This window comes from Nothoprocta perdicaria, unplaced genomic scaffold (assembly GCF_003342845.1).
Source record: "Nothoprocta perdicaria isolate Ctin4 unplaced genomic scaffold, notPer1 scaffold_5, whole genome shotgun sequence".
NCBI classification, from domain to species: Eukaryota; Metazoa; Chordata; class Aves; order Tinamiformes; family Tinamidae; genus Nothoprocta; species Nothoprocta perdicaria.
Genome location: NW_020455754.1, coordinates 7819692 through 7844669, shown reverse-complemented (window position 1 = coordinate 7844669; position 24978 = coordinate 7819692). Strand labels below are relative to the sequence as shown.

The 24978-nt window shown below is 47.2% G+C and overlaps 1 protein-coding gene across 1 annotated transcript in view; it reads right to left on the bottom strand.

The window, feature by feature from the left end:
- The window catches only part of FAT2 (FAT atypical cadherin 2), a 55436-nt gene extending 36072 nt beyond the window's left edge, over positions 1 to 19364 (bottom strand). Inside the window, exons 1-3 of the mRNA XM_026047534.1 lie at positions 19324 to 19364; positions 3161 to 6446; positions 2411 to 2725 (exon numbers count right to left, since the gene is read on the bottom strand). Of these exons, the coding sequence (XP_025903319.1) occupies positions 2411 to 2725; positions 3161 to 6425 (3580 nt within the window). The 5' untranslated portion in view covers positions 6426 to 6446; positions 19324 to 19364. The remainder of the gene's footprint in view (positions 1 to 2410; positions 2726 to 3160; positions 6447 to 19323) is intronic.
- Positions 19365 to 24978: the final 5614 nt, after the last annotated feature.

Genomic DNA, 24978 nt, shown 5'->3' with positions numbered 1-24978 from the left:
GCTACAGAAATTCTTGAAAAATGCACATTATCTTATGCTTTGCTGAAATCACGTAAGGAAGGGCAGCAGTCTCTGCTGGAAACCACAGAGTTTCCTCTTGAAACTGTTGCTTATCACTGAATAAGGTGCCAGATTCTGTTGAGCTGCATCACAGGTAAATCTATTCCAGCAGTTTTGCCTACTCAAACTTTTCTGCTGTTGTAGGATTTGAGGATGACCTTGGAAGAAATGTTAGCAATCTCAACATATAGATCTTTAGCAGTTCAAGAAGTGAAATGCTACTGGATCTTTTCACAATCATTTCCTCTAATCATTTCTAGCATTTGAAAAACAAAGAGAAGTCCTAACTAAAAATCTCAAATAAACTTAGGTGGTCTAATAGCACTATAGCTTTCAGAATGCTCAGATATTTGCAGTGCTTTCTCTCTTCTTTGTTTAAATGTAGTTGAAGTAACTTGATTTTCACTGCCTTGGAGCAGCCCTTTTTGATTTCAACCCTGCACTAATAGGAATGACCAGAAACTGAAACAGCAGCACTTCATCTTCTAACACTGTATTACCAATGGGTACCCCCAGTTGAGATCCAAGAAGATTATGCTTTTACTCTCCTTTTTGGAGACACTAGCATGTCCTTGTCCAAACAATGAAAGTATCATAGTGTTTCAAATAAGCTACTTACGGCCCAGAAATTTAGACAAACTGTGATTATTTTTTTCTTGTGATAGCATTAAATGACTTTTTTAGATACTGTAAACACTAGCATAGAAATTGCTCAGTTTATGCCAGAGTTTGCACATAATCATTTGGTTTTTTGGATGATATGCCAAGTAACAGAAGAGCGAACTGAGTCCTCATCAGAATTGCAAGGCCTTAAGCAACCTCTAAGCTTGGGTTTTAAAGACAAGACCTCCAGCAACTGTCCCAGAGATAAGATCAGCTCATGATTTTCTTACAGGACTGAAAAATGTATCACTCTTCACATGCAAATTGCCTTAGTGTAGAGGGAGATGGATGGAAGATGAGTCATACCTCAGAGCTTTTTTTTGTATAAGATCAGAACTAGAGGGTTGGGTTAGAGGTGAGGTGTCTTACTAGCAAGTGTTTGGAATTTGCTGGTGTCACTTGTTTTACCATAAAGCAAAGCAGGCTTCCAATATGGTTTGTAGGGCTCCATTCACACTAGAATGGAAGTTTTCTCTGGTGCCTTACAGCATAGGAAGTGCTGAATTTCCTGCAGCATGCATGAGTGTGAAGGGTTCAGAGCACATCACAGGATGCTTCTAGCATGGCATTCTTATAGCCATTTCTGGTCTATATTCTGTCTAAAAGGCAGCGTACAAATGGGGTCTCTGGAAGCACCTCTCCTCTGCAGCCTAGCTGTTTTGCAAGTTGGATGGAGTCTTGAGTTGGCTAAAAGTTTTGACAGTGGAGGTGGATTGATCAGCGTTGACCAATATGTCCAGGTGCATCTGCATGATATCAGCTAGAGGCACCCTAAGAATCTCTGGAAACCAGGAGGTTTCAGTGTTTCATTCCCCAAATTTCTTTTTAAATAACTCCCTGGTCTGCTCTATAGGTCTTTCTCCAGGAGAAGCATAACATCTGTTCCAGGAACAAGGCATGAGGTTGTTGGCACACTACAAGCAACACATGTAAATTAAGAACTACAGTAGCCTTTTTCTGTCCATCCAAGCTCCTCTCTCATCTGAGAGCAGGCTTCTATCCCACTGCAGTACTTGGACTGCTTTATCACCCACAAGACATCAAAGTCATACAATTAAGTCTCTCCCATCCTCCAGCTCTGTGTCTTCCCTTCCCTCTTCTCCTGGGAGCTGGTAGAGCGAAAGGCATGGTGCACCTTTCTATGCCAGACTGGCCCAATCTCAGCACTAGCATGATAGTTTACATTAAACATCATGGGTTTTTGATGGCTCTGAAAGATCTGGTAATTAATGCTGAGATGAAAGATACAGTTTAGGAAGATGGCAGTACACTCACTACATTAGTAGTGCTGGAGACTGGGTGGAGCCTTTGCATGCTGTAGGATTCATTTTTGTTAATCCTGCCGTGTTCTCTCTTGTGAGCAGATAATCACCTCCATAAGGACATTTCCTGACTTAGTCTGTGTAAGAGGCCAGATGTTTTCAAGGGAGAAGATTAAAAGCAATTCTTTGATTGTCTTTAGTGTTTTGAAAGTAGAGAACTCGTGCCATTCTAAGAGTCATCTGGCTGCAAGTAGCGGCCTTCAGGGCCAGGAAAATGCCTCTCAGTCATTAGTCTCCTCCCAGTGCATTTGGAGGCTGGGACTTTTGCTGCAGAAGGAAGGGATCACAAAGGTGCAGGCTGTTTGTACTGAGTATGTAACATCCTCTGGGCATTAAAAGACTCTAAAGGCAGATGTCAGTCTTACCTGTAAGGAGGTTAATGGTGAAGAGTCCCTGAGGATTTCCATTTAGGATGTGAAAAGTCAGCTTTCCCTCTGAGCTAGAGTCTGGGTCCAGGGCATCGAGCTGAAGAACAGATGTGTTTGGTGGGGAGTTCTCCATCACAGAGGCATAAAAGACAGGTCTGGACATCTGGGGTGGGTTGTCGTTGGTATCGGTGACTTCAATATAAATTTCTGTCACAGCAGACAGAGGGATTGTTCCCAGGTCAAGAGCTAACACTGTCAGCCAGTAATGAGATGTTCCTTCTCGATCAAGTGGTCCTATAGTCCGGATTGTACCTAGAAGAGTGACAGAAGATTTTTGTGAGGGATTCAGGAACTCTGATCACTTTGTACTTAATGCCAGACTGGTCTGTATCTCTGTTCTGCTTCTTGGTCTTTGCTGGAGATATAAACCTTGGTGCCCACCTTGCATGGCAATGTGATTCTGTGGAAGGTGAGGGCTCACTTGTGCTGAAGGAAATTTAACGTACAAGTGAAAGGGGAGACCTTAGTATTTTGGAGGAGGACAGACATTGGTTTAACACTATTCTAAAGAGACAAACCTTGCTTGCTCCCCACCAGATACAGACATTATCAAAAACAGGGATGATTTGAACCCATGGACCTTTACAAATAGACAGGATATACGAATGTCCTATTGGGGCAAAAAGTAAGGGCCAGTACTAGATAGGTGAAGCCTTTGGGGTGCCCCTTAAACTAAGATATCATTACCTGTATCCTTTTCAATGCTGAAGAGTGACAGGCCAGTGCCCTCTCTGAGGAAATATTGAACCTCTCCATCTTTCCCCTTATCAATATCCTTTGCTGTGACCATCATCACTGATGTGCCCTCAGGGCTGTTCTCCTGCACAGAGCCTTTGAAGACAAAGGAGGCAAAGCGTGGTGGGTGCAAGTTCTCGTTGACATCAAGGATGTTCACTTCCATGTGGCAGAGGGAAGAGCGAGAGAAGGGCTTCCCGCCGTCACTGACCTGCACAGTTAGATTGTAAGAGTCCTTCTTCTCATAATCCAGTTCCTTCTCCAAACGGAGTGCCCCTGTTAGCCTATCCATATGGAACATCATCTCTTCTTCATTAATGAGGCTGTATTTCACTTCTCCCCCAGAGCCAATGTCTGGATCAAAAGCCTCCAGAAACAGGAGAATGGTTCCCACAGGCAGGTCCTCTGGGACCTTCACACTGTTCAGGGCTGGGATGCAGTGTGGGGTGTTGTCATTTATATCCTCCAGAGTTACAAAGAGATCTGTAACTGAGAACAGCTGGTAGCCTGTTTTGGGCTGGTCCCTAGCTTCTACTTTCAGCACATAGCAAGGCCATAGTTCTCTATCAAGGACACCTGTAACAGTCACTTCTCCAGTGACACTGTTAATGACAAACTTATCAGTGGGGGTCAGCAGAGAATATTTTACTCTCCCGTTATCATCTGTATCAACATCTTCTGCTTTCAGCTGAGCTATTGTTGTTCCTGTTGCTACATGTTCTGGTATAGTCACCCAGTAGGCAGCTTGTGAGAACTTAGGAGTATTATCGTTGATATCCAGCACATTCACAGCCAGGAGTTTCCAAGATGATTTTTGTGGAGTGCCAAGATCGTACACAGTAATGTTAAGAATGTAGAAGCTGTTTTTTTCATGATCTAAAGGAGAAAGAACTTGAAGGAGACCAGTTTCCAGGTCAATGGTAAAGCAACTGTCGTCATTTCCATCTGAGATGACATAGACCAATTTCCCATTAAAACCAGTATCAGGATCAACAGCTGAGAGGTCAGCAATAGTTGAATTGACGGAAACAGTCTCTATGATATCAATAGATCGTGGAAAGCTATCATCAAACTTTGGAGCATTATGGTTTATAAGGTGCAAGTTCAAAGATGTCTCCTCATCCTGCCTGTGGCCTTGAGATTGAGACTCAATAGAGTGTATGATAGTCTCTGTCAGTTGTTTCAATACTCCTGTTTCCTCACACTGCATTTTGACTGGGAGACCTTGGCTGACCACAGTGATATTTACAGGCATTGGCAAGGCATAGTTCTCTCCATCTGTTGCAGTTATTTTCAAAGAGTAGAAAAGGGGCTGCTCAGGAGGAAGATCTCTGAGAGAGATTCTAAGGGAAATGACTCCAGAGACAGGATTCAATTCAAAATGCCGTAGCTCGTTGCCAGACTTAATTTCATATTTGATATGTTGCAGCTCATCACTGTCAATTGCAGATACTGTGGCCACAGGGTTCCCAACAGGAAAGTCCCGAGGAATGGTGCCAGTGCAGCTTGCTTTCTCAAACACAGGAGCATTGTCGTTGATGTTGCTGAGCATGAGCGAGACGTACACTTCCGTTTCGTGGCGGAAGGGTGAACCCCAATCTGATGCCCACACTCGCAGATGATACCATCTCTGCATTAGCTCATAGTCCATTGATTTGGAGGTGGAAATAATGCCAGAATATGGATCAATGACAAATGGAACTGATTTCTGGTTAGCTATGGTGTAGGTCACAAAGCCATTGTCTCCTTCATCCTCATCTGTAGCCCTCACTGTTAGGACACTGGTACCTGGAGGAACATTTTCATCAAAGGTCCCACGGTATAAAGATTGACTAAAACTTGGAGCGTGATTGTTGCAGTCAACGATGTCAATGACAACAGTTGTAGATATGTGGCTGTTAGTGGTTGTAACTTTAAGTTCAAATTGAGATTGCTCATGAAAGTCCATTGCTTTCACTGTGGTTATTAGCCCTGTGTGAGGATTGATTTTAAAGCCTGTGCTGTCAGGAGTGGGTCTCAAAATATATTTAAGATTTGGGAAGACTGGTGTAATCTTTACCATAGCAACTTGGCTTCCAGGTGGGGAAAATTCACTGAGCTGGACTCGGTACACTTCCTTCTCAAATGTGGCAGAGACATACTTGGCAGGAGGTATATGGATAACTCTTACAGGGGAGAACAGTGGTGGTTTGCTCTTGTCCTTGGCTTGGACACTGAGATTGAAGCCAAAAGGGTAAAGTAGCCAGTTGACATCTTTGGTTGAAATAATCGTGAACTCATTGCTCCCAAAGTAGGATCTGATGGCTTTGAAATGCCTTCCCACATCGCCGCCCACTAAGTCAACTGAATCTATCCCTGCTTCGGAGTCACCACTTTCTACAAACAGTGTTACATAGCGAAGATCTTCAGCTAAGTCAGGTGGTATTACTTTCACTGAGGAGATAGAGGGAGGCTTCCTAGCAGATGGCTCCACTTGGATCATGAGACTAGCCAGGTTCCCAAAGCCGTTACCCTCTGTGATCTTTCTCATTCTGTCCACAGCCAAAACTTGGAGGTGATGCCTGCCTCGGTGAGTGCTGTTCAGCCTAGCTGTGGTCATAACCGCTCCTGTGGTGGGGTGGACAGTGAACAAGTCCGTCTTGGTGTTCAGCGCATAATAGAACTCTGCATTCTGGCCAGCATCAGCATCCGTGGCACTGAGTGTGCCAATCACTGTTTTCATAGGAGTGTCTTCTCTGATGGACACTTTGTAGGAAGGGGGTGAAAAGAGAGGTTTTAAGTCATTTCTGTCCAGAATCTGGATCAAGACTTTGGCCCAAGCTTCATATGCAAAGTTGCTCTCTGTGGCCTTGATTATTAACATATAATTATCTTTGACTTCCCGGTTTAAAAGTGCTGTGTTGCTGCTTCTGGTTCTTATTCTCAAGAAGCAGAAATCCCCGATCACGTGCTCCTCAGTTTTAAAGAGGCCGGTGTTGTCCCCAGATGCTATTCTATATCTGATGTCCCACTCGGGATCTGTCTTGTAAATACCCATTTTGACGTAGCTTTCCACATAGGTCTTGGGAGCTGAGTTTTCATAGATAGTGGCATTGTAGAAGAAGTGGGTGAAGTGCAGAGGGGAAGTGCTGCCTTTCTCAGAGGTTGCCTCACGGGCCATGCAGTGCATCAGGAAAACAGCAAAACTCAGGAAGTGCCTCTTGGTAGTGACTTCCATGGTGTGGTATCTCCTTGGGTCCTGCAGGGAATAGAGGAAGAGCATTTGTAATTCTGGCACATATGGAGTTGGGACATTTTTGTTAGGCCTAGTTTGTTCAAGTCCCATAGAATCAGTCTTTGCTTCTTTGCTATCTCCCTTCTGCTCTTTGCTGCCATGATTGTTAGCTTAGTGTGTTCTCCTTTCTGTTCCATTGAGATGTCTGTCCTGACATAGCCCCACAATGTCCCATGGCCCATGTTCACTTTCTCTCCTTCAGCTTTTGCCCTATAGAGATTCTGTGAAATGCCATCTTTAGGCTGAGTTCCTGTCTTGCAAAGAGTTTCTCCCTTCCTTCAGTTATGCCTTCTCCCCAGTCAAATTGTACATTTGAACTCCACAGCCCTAATCTAAACCTCCCCTCTGATTTATTCTTCCTGTCACCATCTTTACCTGATTCTCCACAAGGCTCTTTCAAATCATTTTGCAAGATCTAATTGACACACTGTRACTTGATGTCTCTTCTTTTAGCTTTTCTTCCCTTTCCCCTTCTCCTCCTATAGCAATCTTTTCTTCTCCCTGGAAAAGATGCAGAAGTTTCTTCTGCAGAAGGCCAGTTCTACAACATGGACTTTTCAACAGTTGTAGTTCAGGCCCTAATCAGTGGTATCTCAAAGCAAAATTCTTCTGATCTGCAGGGCTCACCTGCTTTTTCTTTGCTTTAAAGATCTGGTTTCTAGCAAATCACTTTTTTTGAATAATTTCTCTGGTTCCTCCCTTCTTATGGACATTCCTCAGGGTCTGATTGTTGTAGAGAATCTATCATCCATGAATCAACTTGCTTCCCTAACATCTCATGAAAGACCTGGAATATGGTGGAATGTGGTGCATCAAAGACATGAATCTAATACCACAGAAGGAACTGTGCAGCTCATATGCGATTAACAAGGCCATATCTTTATTAGTGATATTTGCAGGGCTTCTTAAAGGATCAAGGCTTGTTCTTTTTAAAAGCTAAGTGTATGCTCCTATATGTGTGCTCGGGAGTTGAAACTGGGGATGAGCTAAATATAGGTGCATATATTTCCCCTAGATATCCATGAAGATCTTTATCTAAAACTGTTTCTTCCTCTTTAAAATTTAAATTATATATCATGTACCTGCCAGTCATTTGGCACATTCCTAATTTAAACAGGGAAGACTTGTTTTTCCAGACACTTTTTTGAGACTCATCTCTTTAAAAGACCCAACTAGTTCAATTTCTAACTTGAGTCAAATGTTAGGAACAAATTATCAGAACCTAACCAACAATCTGTGTTATGTTCTCTCAGAGAATTAGCCAATTACTCAAAAATACAAAGCTGTAAATTTCATTCTTTTCTTAAACCCCTTTTTTTAGTACATAAATACTAATCATCCAGTAATCTCCCTATCTGTGGTCATTCCTTTTTGCAACAGATGGTCTGAAGCTGAGTTACAGCCTATGTCACTGGGATCTTAGTGCAAATACCAAAATTTACAAAGAAGTCATTGCAATTTTTTTTCCATACATAACAATTCACTTATTTGTATGATGATATCATTTCACTTCTAGGAAATACAACGTAATTCCCAATTCAAAGCAAATAAAAGAAAATCACAGAAGACAGGGTTAACTGATCCAGAAACGCAGTTCCTTCTGAGGAGTTGGAAACCATGTTCTTAAAAGATCAGCTTGTTACCTAACAGGGCTTGAGAGTTTTGTGGCATGCAAGAACTTGCCTAGAGCTGCTCCCTTCCAACATTTTCAACCGATGAACCTAGAAAGAAGATGTATGCGTGCTGTGTGTGCGCGTGTCTGCTACGACTGTGGAGCAGGAAAAGTGACATACAATTCAGAGTAGAATAAGACAGCAGAATAAAATATCAACAAAATGCAGTGTTGTTCTATGAAGAACAGTGTTAATGAAGCCAATCGCTTTGTATCTGGGGCTAATTGACTTTTTAATTGAATTGTTCTGAAATGGCAGTGTGAACTCATCTTTTATGAGACATCAGAGAAGCCACAAGGCAGAGATGTTATGAACTCCACAACCACAAGAAAAGCTAAAGCTGAAACACATGCCTTCTTGGGCACCAGCAATTCAATTTGGGAGGATAACCTAGAGCAAGGAGTGGGTTCTCTGGCATTTAACACAATGCAAACTTTCTTCTAAAGTTGTCCTGGAATGTCCTTAAACTGACTCTAGCTGGTAGTTTTTCTGATGTAGAAGATGGCCTTCATTTCTGATGATCTTTTTCCTCTATGGGTCATTGGCAGGGTTTTGCTCCTCTGTCCTACCAGCCATTTTACAAGCCCTGTCATGATCTCATATTTCTGAGAGCTTTTTTTCTCAATTAGAAGCTGAGTTGAAAGCAATCAATGGGCTCAACAGTTATTATGAGGGTCAGAGAGTAATTACATAGATGGGGCATGAGGCAGAAGCCTCATTTCCTCTGGAAAGTGAGCTCTGAAAAAGCAAAAGGTACGGAGAGAACGTAGGGGGAATTTTCTAATAGGCATCATAAAGAGCTTGTGAAGTCTAATAGTTTCTCTTTCCAGCAGGACCCATGTCCAAGCCTCAGTGTTAGTCCAGATAGCCCCTCGTGTCCCCCACTGGCACCTGCCTGTGCTCTGATACATGCAATTTCATCACCGCTATTACTGCATATGCACCTAGTAGGACAATTTCTACCCCAATATTGCTAGCAAAATTCTGTCCCTGACAACGCAGTTCCCACTAAAGACCAAAGCACCCATGTTCACAAATAGAGGATCAAGATTTTAACAGGAACACTAATGATTTTGCTCTCCTGATGTGCTGAAGATTCCTCCAGTTTGTCCTCATGTTGGTTAGCAACCAGAACACAAGCTCTGCCGTGAAATTCTCCATTATTGTATCTCCAAAAGGATGTGTGTTCCTTAAACTAGGGCTTCTCCAGAACCTTTTCTCTGCCTTCATAAAAGATGGAGGTCACCTTGCAGAGCCCCTTCTATTTTCCATACACCAGCTTTATCATTTTCATATTCTTTTGGTCCTAGAGATTACAAGGAAAGCTTCCAAAGATTACAGAGTGGTAACTACTGGTATCTAGATCACTTTGCTTGGAGGAAGGAAGAGGAAAGAGGTAAAAAGACCTGTAGGGTCTTTTTACCTCTTTACCTTACCTTACCTTTATTAGGGGGAGAAATGACAAAATGATAGAATAAATTAAGGGATGTTTTTCTTAACTATAATAATAAATGACTTATTTTCTATGGTATGGCTCAAAGCACTATTAAAGCTTTTTTTACCTCAAGTTAATCAGCTTTTAGAATAATTTCTAGAAAACTCTCTGAAATATTTGTGGTAGCAGTTGCCTTCATGTGCATAAATCATGAAGCCGTAAGAGAAAGCTCTGGTTCTGATCTTGTAGGAAGATCACTTTATCAATAACTGTTCTGTGTGCATTTTTTCTTTACTTTCTGGGCATTTCCTCTCAGTTTATACTTTAGTAGAAAGAATGGAGAGGGTTGGTGGCAATAGTACTGTTGAAAAACTGACCTATTCCATTTGAGTGTCATGGGCCCTCCAGGAGAGCTCTTGGCTTCCCCCGCTTGGGATGGGTTCACCTGTACTGCTGCCAGGACTCACCTAAGCCCAGGATTCCCTTCGGGTGTAGGTGGATGTACCCCCAGCTGGAGGTGTAGCCAACTGGTGACTCTAGTGTGATGGTTTCTGGAAACCATCGCTGAGTGCCTGGAGCCTGATGTTTGTACTTTTTTAGGTCATAGTTATGGGAAACATTGGCATATTGGGTGCCTTGTGTCTGTTTCTCCATCCCAGTTTTAATGTAGTTTGGAGATTAATAGATCTTTCAAGAAGGACTCTACATCCCCTGCTCCATCTCCCTTTTCTGGCATCTTTTACAACAAATTTATGCACATTTTTTGCACATTATGCAAAACAATGCAGAAGTGAGAGTGAGACCTCTCTAAAGGCCATGTTGAAGCTCAGCAGAGAAATGGGACATAGTGTTCTGTACAGGGGCCAAAACTGGTTAAACTGAGCTTTGCTTCAGCTCCGGGGAAAGCCTTGTTGGAACCATTCCCTGGAAGGTATCGGTGGGGATTCCTGCAGGGAGGTGAGTTTCTGTGACTCTTGTAGTGTGTGTGGGAAGGCTGCAGATATCAAGAAAATGAGCACTTAAAATACCAGAAGGGGGTGGGAGCAGGGCTGCCAGGGAGAGGCAGCACTGCCAAGCTCAAGGGTCCTTGCAATGGAGTTGAAGGATCTCTGCCTCAAAACTAGGTAAAATGCATTGCATGCATGGTAGCTTCTGCCTGTAGGTTGTTCTTCACTGGTTGTCTGAGCCGTATTGTTCCATTATCTTCCCACTGACTGTAATTAGTATACATCCCATGGGACTTGTAGCAAGGGTTCAGGGTTGCTGGCCAGCTGCATGCCCTGAAGACCTTCATGTGCCCAGGGTCCTTCACCTCACTGGGTTTAGCCACTGGTGCTCCTGTTTCTTGCTAAAGAAAGCTCCCTGCTTCTCTCTCTCATGACTTCCCTGCATGCAGAGGCTTCCTGGAGCTGGGTGTGTGTGGGAGGCATGTGCGTGTCTCCTGCTGGGCTGCAGAGCTCCTCAGAATGCCCAGCAACACGATGGAGAGCACCAGGCAAGGCATGCTCCCAAGGAGGGAAATACCAGTACATCATTATGTGGTGACTCAGACTCCTCTCCTAATCACTAGTAAAAGATCAGAAAGCCTCAAGGGGCTTCACCCTCAGCCCTAGAGATGTGAACTCCCAGCGGAGCGCGTAAACACTTGGTTGTGTCTCTAATCAGAGCCTAAAAGCACATCTAAATTTAACATCCAAATTGTGATCCTACGTCAAAGACATGCCTAAATCTGCTGGTTTTAAACAAAGGAACAAACACATTGCTGGGGTTCAAAGTGTGCGTGGTTGGGGTGGCCTCAAAGATGGACGATTCAGCAAGGGCGGCCTCAGGGACATGGGTGCAGGGCAAGGCTGTTCCAGCCAACGATGGCCAGTGGTGGAGGCCGGGGCATAGATATGGGGCATAGATCCCCATGGGGGCCTCCTGTGGCACGTGGGCTTCTGTGTTTTTTGGTCATACCACAGAAAAGCACTGCAGTTTGCCAGGGAGCAGGTGTGGCCCCAGCCCCACCTTCCCATTCCCTTCAAGAGGAGCCTTTAAACGAAATAAAACCCAAAACACAAAACAAGCCAAGTGCTGAGCACACCAAGAGCAGCATTCCCCTTGCTGGCTGTGGTGAAGACTCAGCCCAAATCTTTGGCGCAGAAAGTTAGAGAAAAATCAACATTTTTATGGGAAAAGGAGAACATTTTTTCCCCACAGCTTGCTTTTGTCAGCACTCATCCCAGTTTTTTTTTTCCTTTTTTTTTCCCCCCCTATTCTCTTCCTTTGTTTCTTTGTGATAAGAAAGTCTGCCTAGGATAGGTACAGGGGGGTAAAGAACATCCCAGTGATGAGAAAAGGTCATTGCAGGTGGGTGTCCCGTTGTCCTGCCTGCCTGACACCTCACGGTCATGAGTGACACTTCTATTGATCTTCCCTTTGGAGAGGCTTTCCTGGAGCTGCTGGGAGCAGGATGTGAAGCCTTCCACCTCCTTTATCCCGTGTGTGAGCTCTGCCCCATCTCTTCATCTATGCCTGCCCCTTGTTTCTTGGTCATCTGTTTAAAACCTAAGGCAAAGCCTGATCAAAACCATATGCACTGTCTGAGCCTGTCGACATGAAGCAAATGCGTTGTCAGAGGATACAAGCAGCAGGGACTTAGGGGAGAAGGGAGATACGCTTGGTTATTCAAATAAGCAGCAGTGGGGCAGTTTAATGGTGCGTCTGAAATTCAGTGGTCATAAGAGAGGCAAGGAGCAAAGGACGCAAGTTATTTAAGAAGGTGGATACTAAGCTTGGAAAATGTGAATAGGAGTTGGGACTCTGTCCTTTCTCTGCTCTGGCTGGTAGCTGGACAGACGGGCCAAAGTTGCACTGTGAGCAAAGTCCTAAGGGTCAAATAGGAGTTTTTACACTAGAAAGTCACAGACTAAGTGGTAAGAATGCTGTGCAGATGTCGAGCTGTATTTTGTGAGATGTTTTGATTCTTAATGCTGAAACAGCCCGTGTACATGCTGCTCGGAGGCCAGGCTGCTCCGTTAATGTTTGCTGCTTTCCTGCAGCACAGCAATGCTGGCGGAATTAGCTCATTTTCCATTTGGTGCCTCACGCAGTTTTGGTGAATTTCCTGCTTGTTGCTAACAAAACCAGGCCTGTGGGCTTTGAATTCTGTGAGAGCTAGGTGGTGGTTTTTTTTTTGTTTTTTTTTTTTTTTTTTTTTTTTTTGGATCTGCTACTTTTGGATTTTGAAAAAACAAATAAACAAGCCGTGGCACAGGGCCATTCCCATGTTCTCAGCAGCAGTTCCCTCAATGGGGCTAGAGGTTGGCCCTTTCTGCCCCTGAGCGGGGCAGACACTGTCCTCTGGGCACCACGGTTATACTCACCCCATCCTCGGCCCACTGGCTCTGCAAGCACATTAACCCCTGGGAGCTCAAGCTGGTTTGAGGCTGAGGACTGGATGCCTCTAAGAGGAGACTGAAAGGAACTGCTGGTCACTTGCTTTCTTGGACATTGTGAGGCATCAACTTGCATAAGCCAAGCTGATCCCTGGCAGTCAGAAGTAGGTTAGTGGGAGCAGGAGGAAGGCAGTGCTGAGGCAGGGCTTGGAAGCTGCTTCCTTTCATCACACGCATTGCTGACAGAATGAGGGTAAAGCCCTCTTTGCTCTGGGACAGCTCTGCTTGCCCCAGACCAGGTCAGCTGGAGCCAGCAGGCACTGCAGGCAGACCCCAGCTGGGATCACTGTTCAGAGCTGGCAGCCATGGGCACTGTGGGATGCTGCCCCTCGAGCAAGGAAGCCTGACTTGCAGGATGTAGGTTGCACAAGTTCAGGTTGGCCTTGAATAGTGAAGGGGTGGATAGGAAGTGTTTTGTTACCCTGATACTCAACTCCTCCTCCTCCTCCTATGGCTGAAAGCTATTGTCACCCCTGTCATCACAGCTGTGCTGGTTCTTCGGGCCTAGCTGTACCTCCACACTCAAGTTGGGTCTAAGGACATCTTTCTCTGTAATGTTTTGCTGTTGCCTTCACTAGCCAGCTACTCACCTCCAACTCTCATTTCTTTCCTCTTTGGACAATTCATATATTGCCCCATGCTTGCTGCTTTGAACATGTCCTGCTGCTCTCCCCTGTTTGCTTCTACATCAGATGCCTCTAAGACATCTGTTCTTCAGCAAGGCAACACCTTGCTCATGAGGCCAAAGGCATTTCTGTTCAATGCTCTGTGAGGAACTCGGGAAGAGCCTGATTTTGTGTTGTTGTCAACACCGTGCCAAGCAATGCTTAGTTTAGGTATGTTAGATAGCTGAGGTTTGCCGGTTGTTGTTCTTATAAGCCTCCAGGAGCTTCTCTGTTAGGTGCAGGAGAACTTGAACAGACTTGAACTCCCCACAGAGGAATAAGGGTCAGGGATCTTTATCTCTGTTGACATTGCGACACCACTCCAGAGTAAGACTTAATAGCAGAGCTCTGGGGCCCTGTGAAACCCACAGATGAGGATCTGGAATCATTGAAGAAGGCCTGGGAGATGAGGGAACCTTGCAGCCACCCTGTCTGAAAGCAGGACAATTGCTAGCTTTCCTGGGTTTGCTGTCACTGGATTGGATCTGCGGGTTCCCCCTTTCCCTATGGGATTCTTCATGGGAGACAGTGGTTGCAGCCTAGTTGCAGCCTGGGGCTGTTGGCAGGCTTGCTCCTGGTCCAGGGAAGGTCCACAAAACACAAGACAATTCCCTTCTGATCCCCTTTTCAGGGTGAGCTGGTGGCCCCTACAACCCTCCACCAAGAGGGACAGACTGAGTTTCTCCTAGGCCCTTCAGAGCTGAGGTCACCTCGTCTCTGCAATACCTTGCTGCGTACCCGCAGACATCAGCCGCTCTCGCTCACTGCACCAGGCACCCCATAGCGCCAGACCCTCACCAGTATCATCCCTGCCTCGAGTCCGGCTCCTTTCCCTGAGAAAGTGGGATATCCAGGAGGTTGATTTGCTTGGGCTAAGGGCAGTGGGGAGCATCCTTATGCATCACTTCTAATCTCATCCTTTCTGTTCTACCCTGAAAAGACCTGCTGTTTGTCCCCTCCTCATCCTCCTTACTGATCATTCCTTCCTCCTTAGTGGCCAGGAACAGTGGGTAAATTCTAGCCATGGTCCAGAAGCTGCTATCCCATAGATAACCAGGAATGGTGTTTAGTGGGGCCTAGCTGCTGGGCCAAGGATGGCAACTAGGATAGCCAGGATATAGGCAGGAAATTTGACATCCTACATTTGCTCTGAAGGGAACTGTGTACTTACTGCTCGAAATGAAGGCAAACGGGGTCTGTGGGCTGCAGAAGGGCAGTGCTGGTGGGAAGGGAGCTTGGTGGGAATAACTCATTAGTGTTGGTGGACCTAGCAGCCATGGATTGGGGTACAGCAGCCCAATTGTGCTTGCATGAATGCCAGGTATTTGGATGAGTGTGCCCTGACCCTGCTGCCCCGAGGACTGTGCACCTCTCTCTGAGGGAGTTTGGTTCCCACAGAAGCTTGCAGGGACGAGGGCCACTTAGCTCTGTCACTGCAGTCTGGCTGGCTTAAGGAGCCCAGCAGACCTGCTGTGACCTTCAGCGCAGGCTGCAAGAGCCCATAGGGATACCAGTGTCTTTTCTGCTTGCTAGCTACTGCCAAAACCCATAGTGAACCCCACACATTTTCTTCATGCCCGGGATGCAGATCATCTTGCACTGATAAAGTGAATCTGACCTGGACTTGGCTTCTACTCCAACCCCAAGATAGCAGCAGCTCTGACCCGTGTTTGAAGGGCTCTAACCCTGAGCTGCCTGACCTGGTGAGACCTCATCTGCTACTTGGTTCAATCTGGATATTTGCAGGGCACAGACAAAATACCTTGAGTGCTAGTAGTCCTCTGATGCCTTTTTCCACATTCCCCGAGGGGAACATGCAAATTCTCTTATGACAGGTAAAAGTACTTGGGGGGGGAGGGGGACTCTGAGAGCCTCCTGTCACAAGAAGTTGGGGTTGTGTCTGCAGAGACAGGCAAGGGACCACATGCACCCCCAGATATAAGAGAGGAGCCCCTGTGCACAGCAGGACACGAAATGCTCCTGTTGGCTCTGCCCTGCAGCACAGCCGCAGCCACCGTGACCACCTCTCTGCCTTTGCCCCTCTACCAGCCATTCACATTCACTCACAGATGCATCCCTGCATTGATAGGAAGATCTGCCCAGGCCCCTTCCCAGCGCCCTGCTGGTCTTTCCCTTCTGCTCCCTGAAGAGACCAGCCTTCCTCTCCGCCCGCAGCATCTTTGACACTTGCCACCTGTCTGCCTTGAGCAGACAGTCCCTGCCAGTCCCTCCTGCGTGTTCAGAGGCAGCGAGAGGGCACTGAGGACAGAGCTGATCTGGGCATCATCTTTATTGGTAAAAGGATGACTGGCCAGGTTGCAGGTAGCTACGCCACAGAAATTCCCTGCAGCAGACCTTTGTGGAATGAAGGAAAATCTTCAGCTCCCCATCCTGGTTGCCTTCCAGAAACCTGGCTATTGCTGCCCATTGCCTTTTCTGCTCATTTTCTGTACCCACAACAGTCAGTCCCATTGCATCAGGTGTCATACGAGCCAAACCAAGGAGAGCCCTGACCCGGAGAGCTCGCAGCCTCAGCAGAGGAAAGATTAACCCCTGAGACAGGCCTGTTTGCCTAGGCTGGTCTCATTGCCCCAGTGTGTCCTTGTCCGCTCCTGTTACAACACCAGTGCACAGCACTACCTCTCCCCCTGGTCTGTGTGTTGGGAGTATTCTTCTGCAGCATCTCTGCAGAGCAGGCAGATGTGCACAGATGCTGCTCGCACTTTTGTACTGATAGCAGAAACTGTGCTGCACTCGGGCACTGCAACCAGTGCCATACTATCTATCAGAGCATAAACAGCATGTCCCAGGTTAACTGAGTCACAGTATCTATCGAAAATACAACCAGAGATCAGTCCAAAATATTCCCACTGTATCAGAATATCAAAATAGCTGTGCTCGGTCAGCTCCGTATCATCTCTCTCCCCAAATGGCCACTTTAGATTAGTGATGAGCACGGTATGTGTAATACAGTGCTCTTCCCACTGTGCCTCCTGCTTGCAAGCATCGGTGTAAGGACGCCGCTGGAGCAGCGGTCGTACTTGGGCTCTTGTGTTAAATAACCTCCGACACAGCTATCCACACCAAAGGTATCGAAATGCCGTCTGAAGGCAGGTATACTTTTGGCCTCTGCAATATCCTATGGCAATATGTTCCAGAATTTAATTATGCCCTCTGTGGAAAAAAAAAAAAAAAAAAAAAAAAAAGAAAGAAAAATACTTCCTTTTGGTTTGTTTCAAACCTGCTGCTTGTTCATTTCTGAGCTATAAACCTTCCTAACAAACCTTGCAGCCTGCCCCTCCCTGGAGCTCCTTCTTCCAAGAATTAGGAAAGAAAGTTTCTTTGCTAATAAAGCAGTACCTGCCCCATTGCCAAGGAAAAACTGTGGTGAAGAGAAAAATCGCATGCTCAGCAACTCACCTTCTTAGAGACAATGGCGCATCATTGTTGCCAACTCAGTAAAAAAAAAAAAAAAAAAACAAGGCTGAGGGTATTTAATCCTCTTATGCTTGCGCATGATATTGAAAAAATCCCACTGCTAGAACCATACTGGCATGTTCCACACGTGGCAAAGGAGAGAGGTGCATGGAACAGGGAATGCCATTTCGGTAGCATGGAGGTACTTGGAACAATCCTCTTAGGACTTGCCTGGGAGCAGTTGGCAGAGCGTAGGATGCAAAATGCATTAGCTTCTAACAGATGTTTGATTCCAGGTGTTACGTTCCTTTGAACTCGCCCTTCGTATATGAATGCCGCTTGTTTGTTTGCAGGGCTAGGAGACACACCGGTTTCTGTGAGCGCTCCCGTTTTAAACGTGCTGTAGCTAATGGGAAAGGCTCAGGAGACAACTAGATGCTGCTATGTGCTCTGCTCTCCACAGGCAGAGCAGTTGGACTCTTTTTTATTTATTTATTTATTTTTTTTTGCAATGTCACAGAGCATGTTAGAGCACAGCAAGCAGACGGCAGAGAATCAGAGTGAATAAAAGCCCTGGCTGGGCTAGGAACCTCTTGCCTACTCACTGCCCTGAGGACCCCAACACTTATCAGACAGGCGGATGTCCCTGAACTGTTCCAGATAAGGTGAGGTGCGCTGCATATTAGGAGATGATAAGGGAGCACAATACCACGCTCAGTGACTTTGTCTCCCCGCGCACCGGGACAGCCCAGCCTTCCCCGGGAGCCCGATATTGACTGTTTGCTTTCCATACGGAGGCTCCGATAAACTCGGCGGTCCCTCTGGCTGGCACTGGAGAGCCGTGCATCCTGGCGGCTCCCTCTGCCCCCATACCCGCTCGCTGCACCTTGGGGCACAGGAACTCTGCACGGCAGAGAAGAGAGAGGGCTCCCCAAGCGTAGGCCAGTCCTCCCGCCTGTGTCTGGGGCTCTCTGAGCTCTTCTGGCCTGGCAGGAGCGGGAACCCAGCCCAGCCTGCACACAGGCTGCGTCCTGCCCAGCTCCATCCACCAAACAGCAGGAGTTTCCACACGTCCTGCAAACTTTCAGCCCTTTGCATGCAGCAAACCCGAGTTAGAGCCAGTTGCTTAAAGAGTTTTCTCCAAAGCTACCCTTGTCTGACAGCTGATCTTTGTCCCTCTGGAGCACGGCACTCCGCCTAGTCTGCCTCTAATTCCCCCAGGAGGTTGATTATCTGATAACCGCTGTTTGGAAGGGCCCGCTTCGCTCCAGGTGCCCAGGCCACCTTTGCTGTCTTTTCACTTCTTTTTTAGGTGCCACCTATGTATAGGGGAAATAATTCCTGCACAGCCAGGGTTGAGACTGGATTTAGTGTGGGGGATTTCATTTTTGTTTGCCATCAGGCGCCTGTTGGTGTAGAAAGCTCAGGCGTGCACTGATGCAAACAAGCAGAGATCGGCATCAGCTCGCTCCCATGCAAAGAAGGGGCAGCTGTGGAGGCCTGGTGGCTCCTAAGCTCTCACTGCAGTTCCCAGGCTCTGCTGCCCATGCTCCTGGGCGAGCAAGGAGCTCCAGCCTTGCTGCACGTGCTGTGAAATTGCCAGCACCTTGCGTGCAGTAAAGGAACCGCCTCGTTGGAGCTGACCCTGGGGAGAAGGCGCGTGAAGTTGTCTAACTTTGCCCCGCTCGGTGGAGTTGAACACGGCGCACAAAAGAGCCTGCAGCCAGACGCCATCACTACTCCTGCCGCAGCACATGCACTCACTCCGGCACAAACTGCTTCCTGCGGGAAACCTGCCCCTTGCAGACACCTGGAGCATTTCCCTGCCCGGTCCCTCCTCACCTGCCTTGCTCGGCAGCGTGGCAAGGCAGAGCCCACCTGCCTGTGCTGGCTGCCGCTTGCTGAAGCTTCCCGGAGTGTCCAGCTAAAGAGTTTGTCCAGGTGCAAACTCTGCACGAATGTGGCTGAAGCTTCCCCGGGCTCCGGGAATACCCCCCTCATTACGGCTGCCAGAAAGAAGAAGATGAAAGGATTTCCTTTCGCATCCCAAAGCTTGACCTTAAGGCAGGAGCTTCTTTCAACAAAAGCTACTCACATGCAAAGCGGTTTCACAGCAAAATCTCTCCATTCTCCATGCCCCTCTCCATCCATGCAGCGCTGACTTCTCCCTGAGTCATTTCGCTTCCCACCCCGGCCAGCAGCATGCCTTACCTGTTGCAACAGGAGAGACCTCTCCTGAAGTTTACTGCCTCTCTGCCCTCGCGGCCGAAAATCCTCTCCCGCAGCAGCGCCTTGCTGACTGCTGGGGACCCATGGTGCCCGCAAATCGAAGGAAGAGGCTTGGAGAAATTCCTGCAAGGAGCGATTTTGCTGACTGAAACTCCGGCAGCACAGGTTGAGAGCAGCGAGGGAGAAAGTTGCAGGAGGTGGAACTCCCTTGCCGAAGAGCCAGCCCTTCCGTGACTGAACGGAGGAGGAGGAAGAGGAGAGGCATCGCGCTCTCTCCGGAGCAGTGAACTTGTGTGTGCGTGTGTGTGTGTATGTCAGACCTGGGCAAGGACCCAAACCTTAGAGCCAAATAATTGCAGAGCTTTTTACTGTTAGATTACCCGGCATTGCCATGCAATCCAGGACCTCAACTGCAAGGGGAGGGGGCAGGGGGGGTATAGGTAAATCCCTCCAACACACCTGAAAAACCCAAAGATTGTTTTTATCTGGCTGCCAGGTGGGTGTTGCAAGGAGGGATAGGGAGAAGGAGGTGGGGGAAACCTGAACCTGCCCTCAGAGCAGCTGCATGCAGAGAGGCACTTTGAACGTTGTTGTTGTTTGCATTGGGGGAGCCCCCAAAAGCCCCGACTGCTGCCAACAAGCCCTAAGGTGCTTGGTGCTGTACAGGCAGAGGATGAAAAGAGGCATCTGTCCTGAAAGGGCAGGAATTACAGAAAAGAGGGGGAAACAGCAAGGAGAGATGGCAGCACAGCTAAACTAAGTGTTGTACCAGAACTTTGGGGGCTCTTTGCGAGGCTAGAGCAGGAGAGTTGGGACTATCGCATCCCAACTGTAGGAATGTTCCGCTGCTGGTTGCAGGAGAAAGGACCCTGCTGTGGATGCTCCTTGTTGCATCGCCTGGAGCACAGACCGTCCTTGGGTAGCTGCAACCCTTTTTATCCCAGTCCCCTTCCCTCCTCCCGTCCTCCCTTTCTCCCCTCACCCTCAAGAAATCCCAATTTACCCTCTTCAGCCTGCAGTGGTGAATTGGACAGATACATGTGATACTAGATGACAGGACATTAGGGATGATTTTATATGAACTGTGTTTTTTTCAGTGATGTTTTTGCAAAGGAAATGGCCAGAAAGTTTTCTGTACCAGTTTTCTGAAAGTTTTAGGAGAAGTCCCCAAATAGAGCGTATGGAAAATGAACAGTTTCAAACAGTCTGAAGAGTGCCCAACTGCTCCTCTTTAGGCTCCACACAGAGGACAATGGTAGAAGTGAACTCAGGTGCAAGTAGTAGAGAAAGACAGACGTCATTAGTGTCCTCATTAAAGAAGAAGACACCTTCTTTAATGCGTTTCAAGAGCGTTTGATGCAGACTCCCAACTTGCTAGTCACCAGCAAATCCCCTGGACAGACAGGTTATGAACCACTAAGCCACAAACAGAGCTTTGACTGGAATTTGCCTCAGATTGGACACTGGAGAATTAAATCACAGGACACCAGGCAATGGGAAAATCCATATGATTTCATGGTGCAAGTCCAAAATGATTTGTAGGAGCTGACCTGTGATATTGGACCATTGGATGTTGTCAGTGAAGCTGAGCGAGAACCATCTAGTTTATTTATCAGAATTCACCTTATTGCCATCAGTGAGAAGGGTGACAATAACAGTCTTTTCCTTTGTATTCCCATCTGTATACTTCTGCCTCCTAACATCTCTGAGCATCTCCCAAGCATTCATGGGCTTATCCCAGTAACACCCCAGTGAGGTAGAGCAATATCATAGAGTTATTTGCACAAGCTGGTTTATTAGAGGGAGATTAAAATGCTTGCCTGAGGTTGCCTTGAGAGAGTGTTGGAGTTGGTTACTGATCCGTTAGCTTTTTGTCTTCATCTTGTGCTGTAAATGCTTGTGTTGGGTGCTCTCCTAACAACACTGGAAGAGGAAGCTACTTGGGTCAACTGTAGAGGTGTCTTGGGATGAGCTAAAACACAAAGCAAATCTTAGCTATGCTTGGAAAATGACTTTGATTTCAAGTTGATCATGGCTTTTCAGAAACAGCTCAGACTAAATGAGACACAAATTCAATTATATACTCATGCCCAACTTGTCTATTTTTTTTCCAAATATATCTGTTGGTTTGGTAAGATGATTTGCAGGAGAAATTGAGGAAGTTTCAAGATTATGAAGGTGGTAGCAAAAGAAGTAACAGTAGCTTGAAATTGCAAACTAGGTTCTTTCAAGATGTCTCATCAGAGGAGATGAGGTGATCAGTCATTAAGAGCAGTGGGAGGTGCATTTGACAATAATGAAAGGAAAAGTTCCTTCATGCAGCTGCATTTCTTGCAGCTATGGAAGGCGAGAAAATCAGGTATTGGTGGCTGGATTTCAGTGGGGTTTAGGCAAGGTTCAGAACAATACCTGTATTATATTCAGAAACACCAAGATATGAATGATCAAATCTCTGACTTGAGGGAATCAGCTGTTTGCTGCAGGAGCCAGCATTTCCCTGCATTTGGAGCCTTTCACAACTCAACAGGTGCATTAATTCTTTAGCCTGCATCTGGCAATGTGGAGACATTGGACTTTGGGGACTTGGTCTCATCTAGGGTAGTAAGCTGTAAGCTCTCACCTAGTAAGGCTGGAAATGCTGTTCTTCAGCAAGGCAGGAGACTATCTTACTGCCCACAAGGCAAGTCTCATTTTTGTACCCTCTTTGCTCTTCTAGGTTGTCATAGAAGCCTTGTTTAAGCTGCCATATCTTGCAGCTGAAATGCTAGTTTAGAAGCTGGTGCTCATGGTATTGTCACATTCAGGCAGGATCTGCAGAATGGGTGGGTATAAGCTAAACACGGTTATTACCTCATCACCTTACAGAACGTACGGACATACAGAGCAAGTGGAAAAGCCACTCATAGCTCTATCTGATTGCCAGCAGGTTGAGAACACTGGGTCTTCCTTTTCGCAAGAGCAGTAGAGCATGGTGCTAGTCTTGTTCGCTAAATGCAGGGCTTTGGGGGGACTGATTTTCAGTTCTCAGGGAGGTCTTTGCTCCCTGGATTAAGCAGAGGAACATCATAACATATTTAACCAACATATACAGTTGGAAAACATAAGACTTTTGGGGACATAAGTCCTAATCTGAAGATCTTGATTGCGCCAAAGTTCTTTTGTTTTTCCAATGTACCAGGTGGTTTAATAGGAAATACTATTTTTCCTAATTAAATCTTAACATCAGCATAAGTGGCATTCTAGCCATGGAGAAAGGGAAGCCAAAATCCTCAGTTTATAGTTGTCTAGGACTCTAAAATGGATTCTGCCTTCCATTCAAAGGACTTTTAGGGCACATTTGGATTTGTTACTATGCCAGTGATTCAGGAAGGGAGAGAAGAACCAGTGAATTTCTTCTGAGGTCCAGTTGTTAATTCTCCAGCAGTGGCAGGCAAGAGTAGATAGCAACTGACTGGCTCTGCTTTCTCTGTTCTCCTCTTCAACCTGAAGCCTATCCAGAATTTGAAGAAAAATGCAACCATCTTTTTTTCTTTTTTTTTTTTTTTTCCCAATGAGTGACTCCTGCTCCGCAGCAATGGGCAGGTTGCAGTGGTACCTGAGGTTGCAACCAAAGAGGATTGGCTTCGCTAGGAGAGTTGCTCAGGGAAGAAAGGTGCACAGAGCTGTGTGTGATGTCTGGTTTTGCACTGTGTGCTGTCCAACCTACGCTTCCATTCTCACACCACTCAGGAAATCCAAGGAGACAACAAAAGCCCCATTAGCTGGTGTCAACATTTCACCCAGCTGCATCCTGCTGCTGGGAGCTCACCCCGACGGCTACAACGGGCCCTTTCCCAGCGCATGGAGAGTGTCAGAGCTCCGTCACTTCTCTGGCAAGGACGCTCTTCTCTCCCTCTAATCATGGGTAGGGATTTCATTTCCTGGTTCCTCCCAAGATCTCCCTCTGATAAGCCCGAGACGTTCTTCTGTGGGTTGGCTGCATGCAAAGTGTCTTGAAGAGAAGCAGTGTGTTTGGGCTGGGTTACGGAAATCGCCACGGGCCTCCCTGGACTGACAAGAAACAGTTAGAGGGGCCTACCCGCCAATGGCTACACCTCCTGCGTGCCCTGGGGACCAGAGCCGGCTCCTCAACACCTGCCTGCGGGCCCAGCTTCTGACCCAGGCAGAAAACACCCTCCTAGACACATGCCCTTCACAGGCACCTGAGCCTGGGCACGGGCGCGTGTTGGAGCCAGCTCTGCCCCGTGCATTGCTTGCAGTGGAGCCCCCAGCCGGCCGCCTCCGGGGGAGACAGCCGTGGGGCTGTGCCAGGTGGATCTGGTGCTGTGGGCAGCACTGGTGAGAGCCGGGGTGTTGCTCCAAACCCTCATGCCCCAGCCAGAAGGTCCAAAGAGACACAGTAACACAATCCCCTTCATCATCCCTGGGGGGGTTGGGCACTTTTCAAGTGAGGCAGTCTGGCGAGGGACATAAATGCTCCGACTGTTGTGGCAAGGTGGGCAGCAGGGCTAACGATGGACCCATTCCATGGTGCTTCCTAAGCACTCCCTGATCCCACTGCCCTCCCGCAGAGCCTGACCGGATTCCTCAGGCTGCCCCAAACCTACAGCAGAAGTCCCCTGGTCAGCGTGCGGACAGGCCCAAAGCAGAGGCAGAATTTCCTCCTGCAGGGTCCTGCAGCCTTTGTTTCCCTTTTGCAGAAGGAAGGAGAGCAGGTCTGTGGGCCTGGCCTGTGAGCCTCTGCGTGTGCTGTGCTGAAACGCGGCCGTGTTTGCACGGGAGCGTGCAGCGACTTGCCAGGGAAGGGGCGATTATCTGACTGAAACAACAGCAGCGTTTTCCCCAACAAGTGGCGGCGTGTGTGCCGGGGGAGGGGAGGACCCGGCTCCGCACAGGCAGCGGCCCCGTGTGCGCGTGGGTGTCCCTGTGCGTGCACCAAGCACTCGCTGACCAGCTCTGGCCACAGTGCATCCGGACAACATTTCTTCCTATGTTTGTCCTATGGCCAAAGCAGTGGTGCTGTCTTCCTTAACACAGCTAGGGTCAGGCTTGTCTCCATGTTCATGTCTTTGGGAAGTTCTGCTGCTTTGCTTTGGGAAGGTTTACGACAGAGATACCCACTTGTCCAAGTAGAGAAGTCAGCTAAGAACAGGGCTGGTCGAAACTCACTTTTCTTTACTCTAGGTCTGATTTCACCCAGGTGGGTGTCTCAGACACCCCCAGTCTGTCTGCATGTGTGCATGAAGGCTTTCAGGAAACACAGGGGGGGATCCATTATCCCCTTTGTGGCTGACCCTCCCAAAGGCACCCAGAGGCGGTGAAAAGGACTCAGTCTTGCATCTATGGGCAAACCTTATTCTTGCTCACACTTACCCGTCTCACCTGATACCTTGAACCAGTATTTCCTTACAGCATCTCCACATTACCCTGGCCTGAGGTCCACAAGGAGTCTGTCAATGGGTGTCTTTGCCTCGTGCAAGTTCGTGTGTGGTGACTGCTGTTTCATTCTGAGGATAGAATATGGAACAATGCAAACCAATACATTAACAGCACTGGTCAACCACTCCCTTTGGTCTCCTCAACGTCCCGCAGGCTCCAGTAAGACATCTTTGGTTTTTGAGGCTGAACTCTAGGTAT